The 21,713-nt window shown below is 41.9% G+C and overlaps 2 protein-coding genes across 2 annotated transcripts in view; both read left to right on the top strand.

Annotated features, from left to right (window-relative positions):
• The first annotated feature begins 8,479 nt into the window (after nt 1-8,479).
• LOC124000680 (40S ribosomal protein S3-like) lies at nt 8,480-16,166 on the top strand. The gene is made up of 6 exons (XM_046307237.1): nt 8,480-8,635; nt 9,284-9,414; nt 9,656-9,749; nt 10,001-10,095; nt 11,213-11,400; nt 15,652-16,166. Exons 1-6 carry the CDS (start codon nt 8,552-8,554, stop codon nt 15,849-15,851), a joined length of 792 nt encoding a protein of 263 aa, XP_046163193.1. The 5' UTR covers nt 8,480-8,551; the 3' UTR covers nt 15,852-16,166.
• Nucleotides 16,167-18,439: 2,273 nt separating this feature from the next.
• rsf1b.1 (remodeling and spacing factor 1b, tandem duplicate 1) overlaps nt 18,440-21,713 on the top strand; it is a 41,538-nt gene continuing 38,264 nt past the window's right edge. Inside the window, exon 1 of the mRNA XM_046306342.1 lies at nt 18,440-18,671. Coding sequence (XP_046162298.1) covers nt 18,521-18,671 — 151 coding nt within the window. The 5' untranslated portion in view covers nt 18,440-18,520. The remainder of the gene's footprint in view (nt 18,672-21,713) is intronic.

Here is a 21,713-nt window from a genome sequence, read left to right as displayed (position 1 = left end):
TTTGCCAGAATTATACGTAATTATGACATTGAAGGTTGTGCAATGTAACAAGAATATTTAGACTTAGGGATGCCACCCGTTAGATACAATACGGAACGGTTCTGTATTTCACTGAAATAATAAACGTTTTGTTTTCAAAATGATAGTTTCCGGATTCGACCATATTAATGCCCAAAGGCTCGTATTTCTGTGTGTTATGTTGTAATTAAGTCTATGATGTGATAGAGCAGTCTGACTTAGCGATGGTAGACAGCAGCAGGCTCGTAAGCAGTCATTCAAACAGCACTTTAGTGCGTTTTGCCAGCAGCTCTTCGCAAGCACAGCGCTGTTTATGACTTCAAGCCTAACGGCTGGTGTGCCCGATGTGAAATGGTTAGCGGGGTGCAGTCTAATAGCGTTTCAAACATCACTCGCTCTGAGACTTGGAGTAGTTATTCCGCTTGCTCTGCAAGTGCCGCGGCTTTTGTGGAGCGATGGTTAACGCTGCTTCGAGTGTGGCTGTTGTCGATGTGTTCCTGGTTCGAGCCCAGGTAGGGACGAGGAGAGGGACGAAAGCTATACTGTTACACTGGCAATACTATAGTGCCTATAAGAACATCCAATAGTCAAAAGTATATGAAATATAAATGGTATAGAGAGAAATAGTCCTATAAATACTATATCAACCTGTTAGGTTAAGTGGCAGCATGTCACTTTTTGATTAATTGAGTGCCCAAACTGAACCGCCTGCTACTCTGTCCCAGATGCTAATATATGCATATTATTATTAGTATTGGATAGAAAACACTCTGAAGTTTCTACAACTGTTTGAACGATGTCTGTGAGTATAACAGAACTCATATGGCAAGCAAGAACCTGAGAAGAAATCCAAACAGGAAGTGAGAAGTCGAATTTCAAAACAGAGCCAATTTAAATCCGTGATACGTATGGATGTGCTTGCACTTCCCAGGGCTTCCACTAGATGTCACCGTCTTTACATCCTAGTTGTAAGATTATACTGTTAAAGAGGGGCTCATGAGACCCATTTTAGTGAGTGGTCTGTCAGTGCGCCTCAGTCTCATGAAGCGCGCTCCCGAGAGAGTGTCCTCTCGTTCCAGGTCTTTTATGCAGATAATGAAATTCTCCAGTTGGAACCTTATTAATGATATTTGTTAAAGACATCCTCAAGATTATTTGCAGACATGTTTTGACTTGTTTCTACAAACTGTAACGGAAGGTTTTGAGTATTTTTCATGGAGGAAATGGTCCCGCCTCCATGAAGATGGATTACTGGACGGAACATGCTAACAACAGGTGGTTAAATGATGGGCTATATGGAACAAATTAGTCATTTATTGTCGAACTGGGATTCCTGGGAGTGCCTTCTGATGAAGATTATCAAAGGTAAGTGAATATTTATAGTGGTTTTTCAAACTAAATGTTGACTCCAACATGGCGGAATTGTCTAGTTGTTTATAAGCAGGTACTGAGCACCGTTCTCAGATTATGCTTTTTCGTAAAGGTTTTTTGAAATCTGGCACAGCGGTTGCATAGAGGATCAGTCTATCTTTAATTCTGTGAAAAACACTTGCATCTTTTATCAATGTTTATTATGAGTATTTCTGGGAAAATCACCGGATGTTTTGGAATCAAAATATTACTGCACGTAACGCGCCAATGTAAACTGGGATTTTTTTATATAAATATGCACATTATCAAACAAAACATACATGTATTGTGTAACATGATGTCATATGAGTATCATCTGATGAAGATCATCAAAGGTTAGTGATTAATTTGATCGAAATTTCTGCTTTTTGTGACTCCTCTCTTTCGCTGGAAAATGGCTGTGTTTTTGTGACTTGACTATGACCTAATATAATCATGTGGTGCTTTCGCTATAAATAATTTTTTAAATCGGACACCATGGGTAGATTAACAAGATGTTTATCTTTCATTTGCTGTATTGGTCTTGTTAATGTGTGAAAGTTACATATTTATAAAAAATATTTTTGAATTTCGCACACTGCCTTTTCAGCGGAATGTTGAGGTGGGGTTCCGCTAGCGGAAAGCCCGTCCTAGATTAACTACAACCTAAAACCTCTTACCTTAGAATATTGAAGTCTCATGTTAAAAGGAACCACCAACTTTCATATGTTCTCATGTTCTGAGCAAGGAACTAACACGTTAGCTTTTTTACATGGCACATATTGCACTTTCACTTCTCCAACAATTTGTTTTTGCATTATTTAAACCAAATTGAACATGTTTCATTATTTATTTGAGGCCAAATGGATTTTTATTGATGTATTATATTAAGTTAAAATAAGTGTTCATTCAGTATTGTTGGAATTGTCATTATTACAAATAAAAAATATAAAAAAATTGTCAGATTAATCAGTGTCTGCTTTTTTTTGGTCCTCCAATAATCGGAATCGACTTTGAAAACTCATAATCGGTCGACCTCTACTTTGTACCATTCACTGATATTGTTAATATACTGCAAACTTCACCTGAGCTCCGTAGACTGGTCTTCCCTGGCTGTCTGATCCTGCTAAAACGTGATGAGCATAGTGTTGTGTACTGACTGCACTAGAGTTGAAATCCCACGGGATGCCTGAGGGACCAACAGAGATCATTACTGCAGTCTGCATTTTTCATGCTGCAGGTTGGAGCGGGCAGTAAGACAACTGTGGGATGAAAATATTTGGTGTCCTCCCTATTGTATCAAAAGCACATTTTTCACATTTATACACACAGAATTCGCTGATTCAACTTCAGTAGCCTACCTTTCCTAGTTGGGCGTGAGAGTTTAAGCTGCCTAGCATGTGTGGTCTCATTGAAATAGAGGGTGCAGTCCAAACACTTAAAAGACATCCTATCCCCTCAGCACTCAAATTAAGTGGACAAGTTTGATGAGTATACACTTGCAGGGTGAGGGAAGAAGGAATGATTTTTAACTGGACCACCCTTGGCCGGAAATTCGTCACTTGTTCATCCCGTGATTATTGTGTTTTCAGCCACCGGCAGCTTGTGGGTGCTTTATATGTGCTACTTATTTGCATTTGTTTTTACTTACACTTGTATGTTGACTTCTCCATTTATGTTGTTTTTGCGGTTTTAGCGGATGTACAATTGTTGAGAATTGAGAGTTGGAGTTTCAGGCCCCATAGTGAACATAATTGTACACTCGCAAAGCCAACTAAAAACGTGGGCTGAGGGGCTTTCATTACAAACTTCCTTTGCTTCGCTAATCATTCGCCCTCCAACATGGCGATGGGGATATCCCCAAGGGCATAATGTGAGGGTAAGTGGACGAGGGTGCGTCTTAAGTGTTTGGATCTCACCCAGAGTAGGCTGCCTACATGGGTGGAGAAGCATTTGGCAGTTAATTTGAATATTAAATTAACTTCAATATAATTAGACTGTAGTTTACTACAGTATCTGTATATAATGTGGTCCTTCTGTAGCTCAGTTGGTAGAGCATGGCGCTTGTAACGCCAGGGTAGTGGGTTCGATCCCCGGGACCACCCATACGTAGAATGTATGCACACATGACTGTAAGTCGCTTTGGATAAAAGTGTCTGCTAAATGGCATATATTATTATTATTATTATTATTATAAATATTGATAATGGAAAGAGGTGGAGGGTGCTCAACCAACATGAGTCGAAGTACAATCAACAAATGTAATCATGGAAAAGGCACAATGCGCACATACAGTTGAAGTCTGAAGTTTACATACACTTAGGTTGGAGTCATTAAAACTCGTTTTTCAACCACTCCACAAATTTCTTGTTAAACTATAATTTTGGCAAGTCGGTTAGAACATCTACTTTGCATGACACAAGTAATTTTTCCAACAATTGTTTACAGACAGATTATTTCACTTACAATTCACTGTATTCACATAATTCCATTAGGTCAGAAGTTTACAAACACTAAGTTGACTGTGCCTTTAAACAGCTTGGAAAATTCATGTCATGGCTTTATAAGCTTCCGATAGGCTAATTGACATCATGCCAGTCAATTGGAGGTGTACTTGTGGATGTATTTCAAGGCCTACCTTCAAACTCAGTGCCTCTTTGCTTGACATCATGGGAAAATCAAAACAAATCAGCCAAGAACTCAGAAAATAAATTGTAGACCTCCACAAGTCTGGTTCATCCTTGGGAGCAATTTCCAAACGTCTGAAGGTACCACGTTCATCTGTACAAACAATAGTACGCAAGTATAAACACCATGGGACCTCGCAGCCGTCTTACCGCTCAGGAAGGAGACACGTTCTGTCTCCTAGAGATTAATGTACTTTGGTGTGAAAAGTGCAAATCAATCCCAGAACAACAGCAAAGGACCTTGTGAAGATGCTGGAGGAAACAGGTACAAAAGTATCTCTATCCACAGTAAAACAAGTCCTATATCGACATAACCTGAAAGGCCGCTCAGCAAGGAAGAAGCCACTGCTCCAACACCGCCATAAAAAAGCCAGACTATGGTTTGCAACTGCACATGGGGACAAAGATCGTACTTTTTGGAGAAATGTCCTCTGGTCTGATGAAACAAAAATAGAACTGTTTGGCCATAATGACCATCGTTACGTTTGGAGGAAAGTGGGGTAGGCTTGCAAGCCGAAGAACACCATCCCAACCGTGAAGCATGGGGGTGGCAGCATCTTGTTATGGGGGTACTATGCTGCAGGAGGGACTGGTGCACTTCACAAAATAGATGGCATCATAAGGTAGGAAAATGATGTGGATATACTGAAGCAACATCTCAAGACATCAGTCAGGAAGTTAAAGCTTGGTCGCAAACGTGTCTTCCAAATAGACAATGACTCCAAGCATACTTCCAAAGTTGTGGAAAAATTACTTAAGGACAACAAAGTCAAGGTATTGGAGTGGCCATTACAAAGCCCTGACCTCAATCCTATAAAAAACAATTGTGGGCAGAGCTGAAAAGGCGTGTGTGAGCAAGGAGGCCAACAAATCTGACTCAGTTACACCAGCTGTTAGGAGGAATGGACCAAAATTCTCCAGACTTATTGTGGGAAGCTAGTGGAAGGCTACCCGAAACGTTTGACCCAAGTTAAACAAGTTAAAGGCAATGCTACTTCTGACCCACTGGGAATGTGATGAATGAATTAAAAGCTGAAATAAATCATTCTCTCTACTATTATTCTGACATTTCACATTCTTAAAATAAAGTGGTGATCCTAAGTGACCTAAGACAGGGATTTCTTACTAGGATTAAATGTCAGGAATGGTGAAAAATGTAGTTTAAATTTACTTGGCTACACTTGAGCATCAATACATTACCCATCCCCCAACACTGTCAACCAAGAGTCAAGACTCAACCAATTCACTTTGGTGGTGGTGCAGACTGGTTTTATATTATTCTTAACGATTTTGCACAAACCAGGAAAAATGCAACAATATTGTCTGTGAAACTATATATTAATATATAATAATATAATAATATATTATATAATATATTATAAAAATATAATATATTCACAGTATTATGAAAGAATTGTGGTTTACTTGGTAGCATTTCGTAGTGTGACTGATGTTACTAATTGCATTAGTACTGTACAAAGTTAGAGGTGCGCTATTTGATAGATTTCCCCCGCTTTCCCTACCTCGGGCTTTCAGTGGGGAGACCTGAGGTCAACATGCCCCCGCCCCCATCCCCATCTCATACTTCTGAGTGGGAGACCGTCCCAGGCAGTAGCCTGCCTAGCTCACAAACTAGAATAAAGGTGCCCACTCCGACAAGGTTAATTGACCCACAGTCCCACACGGTGACATGATATCATTGACTTGTTGTGCAAATGAGCGATAGAAAAACAATCACACAAATGTCACCATTCCACATTTTTTTTGTGCAGGCGCCCCATGGGCGTGCGCCCATGTCGCACATATACCTAAATCCACCACTGGTTAGGCTACTATGGTGAGCAAGCGTTGCTCCTTTTCCTTTTTTAAGAAGTATCGTTTACCCATTTATTTGTCTCTGCTTACAAATCGTCCTCCTAAAAGGTAAGCTATATCCTATAGGCCTATGCAAAACATAACAAGTGTTGCTGTCCCGTGCATCATGACAGTGACCTCTACTGTGCACCATGACAGTGAAACCTATGACATTTGAGCTGTTTGTTACTGTATCACTGTGAAAAGTAGGGATTTAGTTAGGGAAACTGACAGATCAATAACGTTACATTGACATACTGACCAATAAAACTCATATTGCACTGAAAAAACGTCAGAATATCTTCAAACGTTTGGCTGATGGTTTCATTGTTTGATTCAGGTCTAACGTTAGTGTGATTGAGTGGGTGGGTATAATTTGTGTAACGTTCCAACAGGAATCTGTTACAAAAACTTTGTAAATAACATCAATGCATACAAAGTTGTATAGCAACAGAATAAGATATCAGGTGGGCTATTTAATTAAGTTTTTCACTCGCCAGGTTTATTCCTAAAAGTGTCTGTCCTCACTCTGGTAGCCTATTCATTCACCTCAGTCGAGAATTGATGAAACATTTGACAACATTACATGTCAGTTATAATACTAACTCAGCACTACAAGTAAACACTTGTTTAGTTTTTTTTCTGTTAAGTTAAACAGCAGTTACCTTCCCAGCTACATCAGTCAACTGAAGAGTAGCCACTTTCTGCTATGCTCTCTTTTACAACTTGGTGAAAAAGAACAACACATACACACTGAACTATGCTCAACTCTCCTGTGCTAGTCCAGCCAAGCATCCAGAAGCTTTGCCTTCACACAGCCTACCCGACTGCTCGGAGGCATCCGCATGGTCCGAAAGCACACCATTTTGACATAAAAAAAAACAAATTGCAATAATAAAACTGGGAGGGCCAAAAATCTTAATCACATAAAGCCTATTATTTGGCAGAGAATACTATTTGTAGATCAGTGATTTTACTCCTCACTTTGCTCAAGCTGATCCTCTCCAGGGACTCAGAAATTGTAGCTAAAAATGTTGCAGTTAAAGGGGTCAATGAAACCAATTTAAGTATATTCTAGAACATTCGGGGGGTAGCCTCGACCGGGACTTGAACCCTGATCCAGCGCTTGTCAATCCAACATCTTAACTCACATTTCCCAAACTCGGTCCTCGGGACACTGAGGTTTCTGTGTTATGCACTATAACCCGTTACCATATGTGATTTAATATTATCTGCTGTTGGCTTGTGTGGATGTATGTATGTGTTATGCAACATAGCTGACTTGAAACATTGTTAAGTCTCAGCGCCATGGACCTTTCTCATGATGGAAAAATACAGCATAACATAAAAACGGACACATACAGAACGCAGTGTAGCAAACCACAGACTGTTTTTGTTAAAACTCAAATTTAACAATAACAGAAACCAGATATGTGATAACGGTATCAAGGGAATGAGCGCATAGATACTCGACACATCAAGTTACGTTTATCAACTGGAGCGCCCGGGGGCTGGTACCAGCTCGTACAACAATCAACGATAGGCTGGGTGAGTTTGAACCACGCCCAGTCTCTACTCTGACAGGCCGGAACTACTACTGTCATCAGGGTATATTATAATATCTTTGTCAGGAACAAGTCAGTTCTCTGTTTTGCCCTGCGAAGTGGGACAGAGAGCCCGTATATACGAAAATTGCATTTACCGTATTGCTTAGCTAATAAAAAATACATAGTATTACAATCGGTGACTCATTGTCATATTTATCCTCATACCAGATTCGAATTGACGCAATTCTAACAACACCAATGGTGCGCATTTGTTTTTTCCCCCCAACACTACACAACATATTAAAATGATCAAACCTTGATTAGTGAATCAGCTGTGTAGTGCCAAAACGTGTTTGTGAATCCCTGCCTTGACAGTATGCAAATAGGTTTGGACCACACAAACCCAACAGTTGCTAGCCAGCTAATTACAATCCAACTTTCTTCCGTTGTTGTTGAGTTCGTTCTTGTGCAGGGGTGGGCAATTCCATCCTCGAGGGCCTGATTGGTGTCCCCGTTTTACACACCTGCCTCCAATAATCACCTAATCATGATCTTTAGTTTAGAATGCAATTAGATGAATCAGCTGTGTTTGCTAGGGATGGAGAAAACGTGTGACACCAGTCCCCGAAGGCCTTATTGGAGTTGTCCACTCCTGTTCTCGTGGCATGCTAACGTCTGCATGTTAGCTAACATTTGTATCTTCCTTTCACAGTAAACACACCTTAAGCTGCGTTTAGGTAGAATAGCTTAAATACCTACAAAATGTAATTGATTTGGAATGTTATACCATTCTATTTATTTCCGTCAAGTAGCGTACGTTTTAGTTTTGTTGTTTAAAAAAAAATACTTTCAGATGTGTTTGAATCTGTAGTGTTGGGGCAAAAACCAAAGACAACAGAGCTAAAACAAACAGACAAACTAAAACGTACACTACTTGACGGAAATAGAATTGTATAACATTCCAGATCAATTACATTGTGTACGTATTTCAGCTAATTTACCTCACGCAATGAGGAATCTGGGAATGTGCATGCGTTTAAATGAAAACAATAGCATATGGTTATTTCCGGGAAGCAGGAACAGTCTTTCCGGTCTATGACACGTCCAAAGATGGCGGTGCAAATATCTAAGAAGAGGAAGGTTCGTACCGATTTATCTTTAGTTTTAGAGATTTCAGTTCACATAGAAAACACCCTTCTAGTCAAGAAGTTAGTTACCGCGGTAACATGTCCTGTGATTAGATGTACAATTTTCCGAAGTTAATTTTTAAAAAGCTACGGCTGGTGACCTAGCATGCTTGGCAGCACGCGCACATGAACCCATACTGTAGTGTTTAAATCTATTCTTCATTGACCAGTGTAGTTTTCTAAAGATGTTAACTAACTAGTTACTTTGCTAACCCACTGGTACCTTATCTACAGCTTCAAAATGTCAATCAATCCTCAACCTGCAGGTTATTCTCCTGGCCATGCACGTTTAGTTAGTACAATATTACTATGCCAGTTTTCCATAAAACATGTCACCGTGATGCCAGATAATGTTTGCGTCGGTAAAATTAAGTTGCCTCCGGATAGATTGGGTTTTCTCGGTTCGACCAGGAGTTACTGTATTTTCTAATGTGATCGAAGTGTACATGTTACATTCCAATCTATACTTTGGTTAGACGTGTCCTTGGTAAGTCTACTGATTGTTGCAATGAGCAGCCAGGATGCTGTATTTCAAACGAGCCCTGCTAAATTACTTGCTGATTACCTCACTCACACTCCTCCTGTCTTCATATTTTTACAGTTTGTCGCTGATGGCATCTTCAAAGCAGAACTGAACGAGTTCCTCACCAGAGAGCTCGCTGAGGATGGCTACTCTGGTGTGGAGGTTCGTGTCACTCCAACCAGGACCGAAATCATCATCCTGGCTACCAGGTGAGTCCAAAAACCTGGAGATCAAAACCACAGGACTAGTGGTGTACTGGCACAGTCTACTCAAAATCAATGCCTGTCAGATGTTTTGACCTCAAAAGTAGTCTGTCAAGATGAACCCCCCCCCCCCCCAAAAAAGAAAGTTGTCTCTGATAATGAACACTGCTAATGAACACTGCTGTTGAGAGCCAGTGAATTGACTCAAACTGTTGAGGTGTCAACAGACCAAATACTCTTTCTCCAGAACACAAAACGTTCTTGGTGAGAAGGGGCGTCGTATCCGTGAGCTGACTGCGGTGGTGCAGAAGAGGTTTGGCTTCCCAGAGGGCAGTGTTGAGGTAAGGGAGGCTTGGTTTCAGACACCCATTGTCATGTTATGGGCATGATAGGTCTCTACATTTTTGTTTTCATTGCTTCAGGATCATATTTTAGGGGTGGTGGATGACTATAAAGTTAATATTAGCTTGTGGCTCATTCCTTGTCAAATACTACCAGAAATTCTATCATTGTCATCTGTTCCCCTAAACAAAGTTTGCAACATACTGTGAGTGGTTATATAACTGTCCTTGTCTGTTTTTCTTGCCATCAGCTGTATGCTGAGAAGGTTGCTACTCGTGGTCTGTGCGCCATCGCCCAGGCAGAGTCCCTGCGCTACAAGCTTCTTGGGGGTCTGGCTGTCCGCAGGTGAGGATTTTTGCCCTGTGTTTTCTCGTACTAACTATGGTTAGTACTTAAAGGTTTGTATTAGTTAGTGTAAGAGACAAAACTACATAAAGAGACCTAAGACTACACATAGCATAGCAGCAACACAACATGGTACAAACATTATTGGGCACAGACAACGGCACAAGGACAAGAAGGTAAAGACAATAATCCATCATGCGAAGTAGCCACAACTGTCAGTTAGTGTTAATGATTGAGTATTTCTCTCTCCAGCTTTAAAGCAATTTTCCTGCAATTCTACACATTTTGCCATGGAGCTGAGAGAAAATGTTGCAATTCTATGCATTTTTCTACGGCTAATGCTGTGTTCTTTTGATCAAGCATAATTAACAAAATCAATACTGCTAAATTAACTGTTTTTGGAATGTTCAATTCTCCCTGACTAGTTTTGTATTTTGTTGATTGTTAGCTTTCAAAGATTATATATATTTTTTTAAATGGTCCATTTATCTTTCCTACATGCTCAGTCTGGTTTTATGGGTTTTAAGTACACTTAGTGTTTTTCATCCTGAGAAGTTTTTTAAAAATCTATTTTTCTTTACTCTGCTCTAAATTTGGAGATGCAACTATACTGGCCCTCCCAAATATTTCAATGGCAAAAAATCTCTGCTATATATTTTTTAAATGCAACTATTTAGCGGGTAAAATGTATAAGCACTGGCAACATTTCAAACTCTTAAGATGTTTGTGGAGTATGTCAAGTGCTGTGAAAATGTTATCTTTTGTTTCCAGTTGTGTACTGTAAGCTTTTTGCTTTAAGCCCTTTTTCACTTTTTAAAACTTCATGTACTTGAACGGACATTCTTAATACCCATCCTGTCAAACCTTGAAAAGATAGTGAAGTGATGCATTGGTATGGCATACCTCTTGTGACTTCAGTTATTCTTTTAGGTGTTAGTTGACACTGGAAGATCCCAGATCCCACACTACTATAAAGGGTGGGATGAATAGAGTTTAGGAGATCAAGACTGCGATTATCTGTTGTATATTATTTTTCATGCCACTGTCTGGCAGAGTTGAAGACCTGGGACTTGTAAGAATATATGGTGTTTTAATTCTGCTTGTTTTGCTGTTTCAGAGCCTGCTATGGTGTCCTGCGCTTCATCATGGAGAGCGGATCCAAGGGTTGTGAGGTGGTGGTCTCTGGAAAGCTCAGGGGTCAGAGGGCCAAATCTATGAAGTTCGTGGATGGCCTCATGATCCACAGCGGAGACCCCGTTAACTACTACGTTGATACTGCTGTCCGCCATGTGCTGCTCCGTCAAGGTGAGGTCACCCTGGGGTTTTATGCCTGATTCACACTATAGGCCCAAGCTGTCTGGACTGGCCTCTTTACTCATCCACCATGGTTGCTGTCCATTCCAGCAGCTCCAATGTCCCAATGGTCTCTTATTCGTCCCAAAGTGTGTAATGCTTGCTTGTTTACTTCCCTTAACTGATTTGAAAGGAAATGACTGCTAGAAGACATGGTGGAAACTCTTCTGTTTTTTTTTTTTAAAGTAGGCAATGAATGCACACTTCAAGAGAAAGGTGATATTATTGGGATGCACACAGTGAGAAGAAATGACCCAAGCTATCTCCATATGGTTCGGATTGGCCCGGTCAAGACTAGTGTTGCACAGTATACCGGTACCACAGTAGTAGCACGATACCAAAATGATAATTATGTTACCAAAATTTTAGAATACCGTAGTACCGTTTCATGATACTACCACATTTTTCAGCCCTACCGATTTAAAGAACCTGCTGGCGTCGGTTATAAACATGTTGTGAAGTCTGTTTTGTTTAAGCAACGGGCTCTAAATCAAATGTATTTATAGAGCCCTTTGTACATCAGCTGATATCTCAGTGCTGTACAGAAACCCAGCCTAAAACCTCAAACGGCATGCAATGCAGGTGAAGAAGCACGTTGGCTAGGAAAAACTCTCTAGAAAGGCCAAAACCTTGGAAGAAACCTAGAGAGGAACCAGGCTATGAGGGGTGGCCAGTCGTCTTCTGGCTGTGCCGGGTGGAGATTATAACAAAACATGGCCAAGATGTTCAAATATTCATAAATGACCAGCATGGTCAAATAATAATCACAGTAGTTGAGAGGGTGCAGCAAGTCAGCACCTCAGGAGTAAATGTCAGTTGGCTTTTCATAGCCGATCATTAAGAGTATCTCTACCACTCCTGATGTCTCTAGAGAGTTGAAAACAGCAGGTCTGGGACAGGTAGCATGTCCGGTGAACAGGTTAGGATTCCATAGCCGCAGGCAGAACAGTTGAAACTGGAGCAGCAGCACAGCCAGGTGGACTGGGGACAGCAAGGAATAATCATGCCAGGTAGTCCTGACATGAGAGTGCATACTTAAATTCACACAAGACACCGGATAAGACAGGAGGTCCTCCAGATTTAACAAACGGACCCTAGCCCCCCGACACAAACTACTGCAGAATAAATACTGGAGGCTGAGACAGGAGGGGTCAGGATACACTGTGGCCCCATCCGATGATACCCCCGGACTGGGCCAAACAGGAAGAATATAATCATACCCACTTTGCCAAAGCACAGCCCCCACACCACTAGAGGGATATCTTCAACCACCAACTTACCATCCTGAGACAAGGCCGAGTATAGCCCACAAAGATCTCTGCCACGGCACAACCCAAGGCGGGGTGCCAACCCAGACAGGAAGATCACGTCAGTGACTCAACCCACTCAAGTGACGCACCCCTCCTAGGGACAGCATGAAAGCGCACCAGTAAGCCAGTGACTCAGCCCCTGTAATAGGGTTAGAGGCAGAGAATCCCAGTGGAAAGAGGGGAACCGGACAGGCAGAGACAGCAAGGGCGGTTTGTTGCTCCAGAGCCTTTCCGTTCACCTTCACACTCTTGGGCCAGACTACACTCAATCATAGGACCTACTGAAGAGATGAGTCTTCAGTAAAGACTTAAAGGTTGAGACTGAGTTTGCGTCTCTCACATGGGTAGGCAGACCATTCCATAAAAATGGCGCTCCAGCTGTTTGCTTAGAAATTCTAGGGACAATTAGGAGGCCTGCGTCTTGTGACCATAGCGTATGTGTAGGTATATACAGCAGGACCAAATCAGAAAGATGGGTAGGAGCAAGCCCATGGCTCTAGTCTCTTGTGGATATTATTGCACATGAACATGCATCACTTTCATGCGCATATCATGTGTGGCGGCTGTAATCAGCCAGCTGCGTCCTCTACCAGCCCTCACTCACCTGGTGCCCTCTGTCTGCTCTTCATGATCATCTATTCCTCTATCAGTTTTTAAAAATATAATTTTGCCTTGATGGCAAATGGGGATGCAGACCATGAGTCTTGATTTGTTACATTGGAGCAGCAGGCAGACCAAGCAATGTTGACACATTGTATACATTTGTAGCGGTATTTATTAAGAGGGGTAAAGAAAGATTTTGTTCGGGCGCCAGGCAGGTATTAACCCTGCCGAAAGGAAAAGAGTAGAATAGAGAAAGTACCACTAACAGACCCACACACATCAGCAGAAGAGACTGCCTAGAGTGTAGCCTGTTTACCAGATAGCCAGTGGAGAGAAAAAAGAATACACACCATATAAAACCCACATCACAGCACAGGGGTAACCCAACCACGAATACCTCATACAATAATACTAATACTAATAATGGCAGAGCAATTCAACAGCAACTTCATACAAGAACGAACCCAGTCATCAACATAGGATTTGCAATCATCTGTATTATTTTCTAGTGGATGAGTGCAGAGGGTATGAATGTGGGGGGTGTTCATCGACACAACAAAGGCCTTAAATGTCCACAGTCTTCTCGGCCACATGTCATTAGTACACCCACCTCAATACAGTTCACATAATATACAACTTGCAAGTAACCTACTAAAATGTCCATCCAAATACTTCTGGCAGGGAAATAATAGTCCAGCTCTAATGAACTTCAATGGGCAGTGCATTTAACAAATAGTCTGTTGCAGGGTAAAGCACTGGAATGAGAGCGAAGAGAAAGCGAGAGAAAAAGAAATCTTAGCTGTGGTCTTCAGGCCTGCCGGTGTCTGACTGTCCGATGGTTTGTTTGTTAAAGCTTCGCAACAATGTTGCTACTAATCCATGCAATCCATAACGGGCGCGGTCCCAAACAAAAACAACCACGATCTAAAGCGATCACACCGATGATTGAGTTAAATACTTTATAAACTACAAACGCTGAAAACAAACAACTTCTGCAGCACACACAATCAAACTGTCGCGCCACCCAAGAGCTCCTCCCCAAAGAGCTGAACGAGCTCTCTTTATTTCCTCATTCCTTACTGCTCATGCCCTCTTAAAGTGGCAGCGCACGGTGAAGGCTCCGAGCAGATTTCACCACACATTCATCACCTGTTATAACCAAGAGCACAGGCCAGTCTGAATAGATTTTATAATTTCACTGTCATGCAGCCTCTGAGTGCCAGAGAGGGCATAGAAAATGGCTTGTCTCTAGCCAAAAAGGTTAAAAAAACATGACCCTTATTACCGGAGATGCCTTTAGTGCTTTCCATTGTGATTCGCGTGATATTTCACAAACCATGTAGCAGGCCGTTTTAAACTAATCCTGGGTCGCAAATTATTGGTTTGATAACAACCAACGTTCAGTCAATTTACCTAGCTAGCTAACAACCTGGTAACTTAACAGCAAATTTGATTAGCACAGGAAGAAAAGGGTCGGGAACTCATGAGATGTGCTTCAAAGGAAGGTTTCATATAGGGCTAATGTAAGCCTAAACTACAGTGGGGCAAAAAGTATTTAGTCACCCACCAATTGTGCAAGTTCTCCTACTTAGAAAGATGAGAGGCCTGTAATTTTCATCATAGGTATGTACACTTCAACTATGACAGACAAAATGAGAAAAAAATCCAGAAAATCACATTGTAGGATTTTTAATGAATTTATTTGCAAATTATGGTGGAAAATTAAGTATTTGGTCAAAAGTTTCTCAATACTTTTAAATACACTTTGCTGGCAATGAGAGGTCAAACCTTTTCTGTAAGTCTTCACAAGGTTCTCACACACTGTTGCTGGTATTTTGGCCCATTCCTCCATGCAGATCTCGTATTATTTAGTAGAACTTGTAAGGTAGTGATGAATACTGCCCCCCCCCCCATGAGGTTGTGGCAATATATTGCCATCTGGTGGCAACTAGAAACAATTGCATAATATTAACTGTTACAAATTGATGGTCCTTGAAAATAGATATTAGTACTTGAAAGTCCTTACTTGACTTGCCACTGTCTGTACGAATCCTGAAAATGGGAACACGCGTCTGTGGGGGGTGAACAGGACACTAGGCTGCTGATTTCCCCCTATGGTATCGCAATACTGCTTGGTATCGTGATAATTGGCCTGGTATCGTTAGTACAAGGTTTGTATAGTGACAACACTAATCAAGATGAATTGTCATCTTATGGAAAAGGACCAGAAATGATAAGTGGTGAAATGGTGTCAAATATTTGAAGTGCAATCTGTTCTGCCTGTCCAAAGGTGTGCTGGGGATCAAGGTGAAGATCATGCTGCCCTGGGATCCCAGCGGTAAGATCGGCCCCAAGAAGCCTCTCCCTGACCACGTGAGCATCGTGGAACCCAAGGACGAGCAGGTCCCTTCAACCCCCATCTCAGAGCAGAAGGGAGCCAAGCCGGAGGCCGCTGCCGTCGCACCTGCGACACCCGTCCCTACAGCATAACCATGACGGAGCCCCAAACCAGAGTCACAATTTTCTCAGTGTAAGGCAGGTTTAGCAAAGTGTTACAAAGGCAGGATAAGTTCCAGTACAGCTTGCACAGTGCTGCTTTGTCGTTCCCCCTGAACACAGAAACCCTGTTTCCTACTATGTCTGTCTGCATCCCACAGCTGGCAGGGACGCTTGGTTTCAGACACCACATGGCCCGTTGAATAATCTATGCATTTTGTTAGCATAGCCTAAAGGGAGTGCTAAAAAGATGAAGGTAGCAAAATGTCTGATCTAATTTTCCCTATTAAAAATAATAATTTTACAGGTCATCATGAGTCATCTGGAAATTGTCCAAATACCTTTTTTCAATTGTTGATAAAAAAATAATTTAAAAAAATAGTGTCTGTAAATGTTTTCTTTGAAATGATTTGACCAAATTGCCTTTCACTATGGGAAGTTACACAATGCTTGCTTTAAAACGGAGCCTTTGCCTTTTAAAGTCACGTTGGGTATCTTGATACCTACCTCAGAGCATCTAGAATGTAGTTGTAACCTATTGCCAAACTGTTACTTTTACTTAATTTGTCATACTGGTGGTTAAAAAGTTAGCAATTTATAAGTGGCTGTGTGAATTACAATTGAGTAATGTAAAAAAAATGTATCTGGAACATTTTGTATGACAAAGTATGGACAACTGCTCATGCCAAAATCATGGGTATAATTATGGAGTTGGTCCCCCCCCCCCTTTTGCTGCTACAACAGCCGTCACTCTTCTGGGAAGGCTTTCCACTAGATGTTGGAATATTGCTGTGGGGACTTGCTTCCATTCAGCAACGAGAGCAGTAGTGAGGTCAGGCACTGTTGGTCGATTAGGCCTTTCTCGCGGTCGGCGTTCCAATTCATCCCAAAGGTGTTCGATGGAGTTGAGTTCAGGGCTCTGTGCAGGCCAGTCAAGTTCTTCCACACCGATCTCAACAAACCATTTCTGTATGGACCTCACTTTGTGCATGAGAGCTGTGTCATGCTGCAACAGGAAAGGGCCTTCCCCAAACTGTTGCCAAGAAGTTGTAAGCACAGAATCATCTAGTATGTATGAATGTATACCGTAGCATTAAGATTTCCCTTCACTGGAAGTAAGGGGCCTAGCCCGAACCATGAAAAAACAGCCCCAGACCATTATGCCTCCGATCAGGTAGCGTTCTCATGACATCAACCAAACCTAGATTGGTCCGTCGGGACTGCCGGATGGTGAAGCGTGATTCATAACTCCAGTGAACTCGTTTCCACTGCTCCAGAGTCCAATGGAGGCGAACTTTATAACACAACTTTTTAACACTCCAGCCGAAGCTTGGCATTGTGCAATGGTGATATTAGGCTGCGGCTGCTCTCCCATGGAAGCTCCCGACGAACAGTTCTTGTGCTGACGTTGCTTCCAGAGGCCGTTTCGAACTCTGTAGGGAGTGTTGCAACTGAGGACAGACTATTTTTATGCATTTCAGCAGTTGGCGGTTCAGTTCCTATACATTTCCACTTCAAAATAGCAGCACTTACAGTTGAAGGGGGCAGGGCATTCTACTGCCAACGTTTGTCTATAGAGTGCGTGGTTGTGCTGGATTTTATACACCTGTCGGTGGCTGAAGTGGCCAAATCCACTCATTTTGAAGGGATGTCCATATACCTTTGTTGCATTACCTGTGTCAGTATTTACCATCAGTCATTGCATTCTAAAAAATCAGGGTATTTGACTTCTAGATCATTAGCTAAATCATGTTTTAGTTGGGTGAAAGGGAGCTTTGCATGGTGGTTAAGCTTTGAATCTATCCCAATATGATATTTTTGCTGTGGAGACTCATCCAACGGACAAATAAGTTTTAAAAAATACTTCGTTTTTTGGGATATCTGTACTTCACTGTTTATTTGACAACTTTTACTTAACCACATTCCTAAAGAAAATAATGTACTTTTTGCTCCATACATTTTCCCTGACACCCAAAAGTACTCGTTGAATTTTGAATACTTAGCAGGTCAGGAAAATTGCCTAAATCACACATTTATCAAGATAACATCCCTACCTCCCTGATCTCACTAAACTTTGTTTTTCAATTATTCCTGAGTGTTGGAGCATGCCTCTGGCTATCTGTAAAATAAAAAGACGGTGCCATCTGGTGTGCTTTTTAAGGAATTTGAACTTATTTATACGTTTACTTTTGATACATAAGTATATTTAAAAGCAAATACTTTTAGACTAACTCAAGTAGTATTTTACTGGGTGACTTTCATTTTCTGAGTCATTTTCTATGGTGCTCCGGTACTTTTATCCCCACTGTTCGTGGCGTTATAAGTGGATGGATTGATACACTGCCTGCCTATTGACAAGTGTATCACATTGTAGAAGTTATTCAAGCTACAAAATGGCAGCTGAGTCCGAGCCACTGTATGGCAGACTTACCATGCATTTCTTTGGGGCTAAATTGCCTAACTATGGAAGAATGTGAAACTGTTAACACCTTCATCAGTGCCTAAATTATCACCGAAGGATCATTCCCCGCGCATACTCTACATTAGTAATTTTACTTTTTACCGCAAAGACCTCTGGGCTGCTATTTTCTTTTTCCCGGTGAATTGTGGGCAATCATTGGTCCTCCGAGCTTTTCGAGTCTGCTGCTCCACCATTGGAAAAGATGGCTGCCTCGGCTCCATCGGCGGTTTTCTCCGATTTGTGCCCAAGCTACGCCGTGATATGCTCTTTTCTAGAGCGTTATGGAGCTTTGCTGGATCTACCGGAGCTCACATTTCCGCAGTTGGAGAGATATCTCCAAGACACATCTTCAGGTATAGTTTGAAAAGCGCGAGCTGCTGTGGGGGACGTGCGACTCCACACCATTGCATAGTGTTCTGTGTCGTTTGTCCCAGCTAGCTAGTTGTTATTGTGTGTTTTCCAAACGTTTTTTATGCATTTTTGCTGTCCCAAATTCATACGAAAGATCCCTGGTGAGTCAGATACTTTGTTTTTGCACTGTTTAACTCCGAACTTTTCAAAGACTGAAATACTTCGTTGTAATTTTCTCATTTTAAAATGATTGAATTTATTTTCCAGCCTTTATCTGCCATGGACCGAATTGCACGATATCACATCCTACAGAAACTGCTTTGAGCTTTTGCACAAAGATTAATTGCTGTTAACATTTGAAAGTATGGTGCACACCTGTTCTTCGGGTTATGACGTATGTTGTGATAAGGACAATTGTCCATTTGTATTTACCGTTAAGTAATATTTTTGCTGTGGTTCGCTCGCGCTGTATTGCGCACGCGCACACCTGGTTTTCCTGCTCAATGGACTCCTTCAGTAATTAAGTTCCAATTAGCTTGTATAGTAGCCACAAAGTCCAAATTGTCAACAAATCTTAATGGTTAGGTTTAAAATTAAACCTAACCATTATTATTTCGATGCATCAAATAAAAAAACAGATTTGGGTCTGATTTAGTGATTTGGAGGTCCCAGGCAGAGCACCCCCCCCCCCCCCCCCCCCCCCCCCCAATTGTTTTCATTTATAAGGAAGGGTCATTTAACTGTAAAAATGTACAAATTTACGGTCTGACCACCGAATCAGTTAGACTTTCTATAGGCACTTTCTTCATTTGATTGTTACAAGGTGGAATTCAAATGGATTTAATTGTATTTTATTGTCAACGATCTACACATTACTCGAAGTAAAACAATTCTCTCTATATATATGTTTATAAGGTTAATAAGTAAAATAAACTACACTGCTCAAAATTTTTTAGGGAATACTAAAATAACACATCCTAGATCTGAATGAATGAAATATTCATATTAAATATTTTTTCATTCCATAGTAGAATGTGCTGACAAAATCACACAAAAATTATCAATGGAAATTAAATGTATCAACCCATGGAGGTCTGGATTTGGAGTCACACTCAAAATTAAAGGGGAAAACCACACTACAGGCTGATCCGACTTTGATGTAATGTCCTTAAAACAAGTCAAAATGAGGCTCAGTAGTGTGTGTGTCCTCCACGTGCCTGTATGACCTCCCTACAACGCCTGGGCATGCTCCTGATGAGGTGGCGGATGGTCTCCTGAGGGATCTCCCAGACCTGGACTAAAGCATCCGCCAACTCTTGGACAGTCTGTGGTGCAGCGTGGTGTTGGTTGATGGAGCGAGACATGATGTCCCAGATGTGCTCAATTGGATTCAGGTCTGGGGAACGGGCGGGCCAGTCCATAGCATCAATGCCTTCCTCTTGCAGGAACTGCTGACACATTCCAGCCACATGAGGTCTAGCATTGTCTTGCATTAGGAGGAACCCAAGGCCAACCGCACCAGCATATGGTCTCACAAGGGGTCTGAGGATCTCATCTCGGTACCTAATGGCAGTCAGGCTACCTCTGGCGAGCACATGGAGGGTAGTGCGGCCCCCCAAAGAAATGCCACCCAACACCATGACTGACCCACCGCCAAACCGGTCATGCTGGAGGATGTTGCAGGCAGCAGAACATTCTCCACGGCGTCTCCAGATTCTGTCACGTGCTCAGTGTGAACCTGCTTTCATCTGTGAAGAGCAAAGGGCGCCAGTGGGGAATTTGCCAAATGTCCTGCATGGTGTTGGGCTGTAAGCACAACCCCCACCTGTGGCCGTTGGGCCCTCATACCACCCTCATGGAGTCTGTTTCTGACCTTTTGAGCAGACACATGCACATTTGTGGCCTGCTGGAGGTCATTTTGCAGGGCTCTGGCAGTGCTCCTGCTCCTCCTTGCACAAAGGCGGAGGTAGCGATCCTGCTGCTGGGTTGTTGCCCTCCTACGGCCTCCTCCACGTCTCCTGATGTACTGGCCTGTTTCCTGGTAGCGCAGTGGTTCTTAACCCTGTTGGAGGTACTGAACCCCACCAGTTTCATATGCGCATTCACCGAACCCTTAATTGGAAAAATAAAATGTGATTTTTTCAAATTCAAAACATAGGTATATATTTTACTGGTGCACAAAATGAACTGTGCGTCAACATCACTGTGTTCAAAGAACAAAATTATCAAACCAGGATTTTCACACAAAAACAAAAACATAATAATGAATATTTACTGCAAATCAGTGTGACTTCTGCTGTTGCCTTTCGGAGACCAGTTCAGAAATGCGCGGCTTCACCTTGGCAAGTGCCACTCTCATGTCATTTTCACAACAAAGTCTGTTCCTTTTCTTTGTTTTTATGTCCAGCATCCTCGAAAAGGATTGCTCGCAAAGATATGTTGTAACAAACGGTATGAAAATCTCGAGAGCTTTCTTAGCAATAACAGGGTACGTTACCATTTGTTGACACCAAAATGTTGAAAGCGTTGTTGTTCTGAAGAGTTGCTGTTGAACCTGGCTCTGCTGAATTTCAATGATTTCATCGAGGTATTCATCATTGACATTTGTTGTCTCAACACTAAATGTGAACGGCTGTCTCACCCATGCTGGATATGACACTCTTGTAGGGAAGTATCCGTCGAGAGACTTTGCAAGCTCATCTAAGTGCGTGGCAATTGCTTGCTTCAGTTTCGCGGGTGCAGAAATGTCTCCGATTCCAGATACATCTTCGATCTTACTTACACAGTCGTCCAGCAGGGGAAAGTTTGCGAAGTTATCATTCTCTGTTCGTCGTTTCCATAACGGTAGCTTTTTTTGAAAAGCCTTCAGGTTTTCCTCTGCTTCGATGATGTTGACTCCACCGCCCTGCATCTTTTGATTGAGATGATTGGGAGCTGCGAAGATATCAGCCAGGTACGCTAAAATGAGAATGAACTCAGAATTTTTGTAGCAATCTGCATGACAATGTTGGTGCTCTTGCAAAAACAGGGCTAGTTCCACACAC

This window comes from Oncorhynchus gorbuscha, linkage group LG16, assembly GCF_021184085.1.
Source record: "Oncorhynchus gorbuscha isolate QuinsamMale2020 ecotype Even-year linkage group LG16, OgorEven_v1.0, whole genome shotgun sequence".
NCBI classification, from domain to species: domain Eukaryota; kingdom Metazoa; phylum Chordata; class Actinopteri; order Salmoniformes; family Salmonidae; genus Oncorhynchus; species Oncorhynchus gorbuscha.
This window is presented reverse-complemented; position numbering and strand designations above follow the sequence as displayed.

What these genes read in the sequence shown, in the direction of transcription:
- LOC124000680 (XM_046307237.1), top strand. Translation starts at nt 8,552, where the DNA reads ATGGTTATTTCCGGGAAGCAGGAACAGTCTTTCCGGTCTATGACACGT. An exon ending in AAATATCTAAGAAGAGGAAG is followed by an intron (nt 8,636 to 9,283) that starts GTTCGTACCGAT and finishes ATATTTTTACAG; the next exon opens with TTTGTCGCTGATGGCATCTT. An exon ending in CCATGTGCTGCTCCGTCAAG is followed by an intron (nt 11,401 to 15,651) that starts GTGAGGTCACCC and finishes GCCTGTCCAAAG; the next exon opens with GTGTGCTGGGGATCAAGGTG.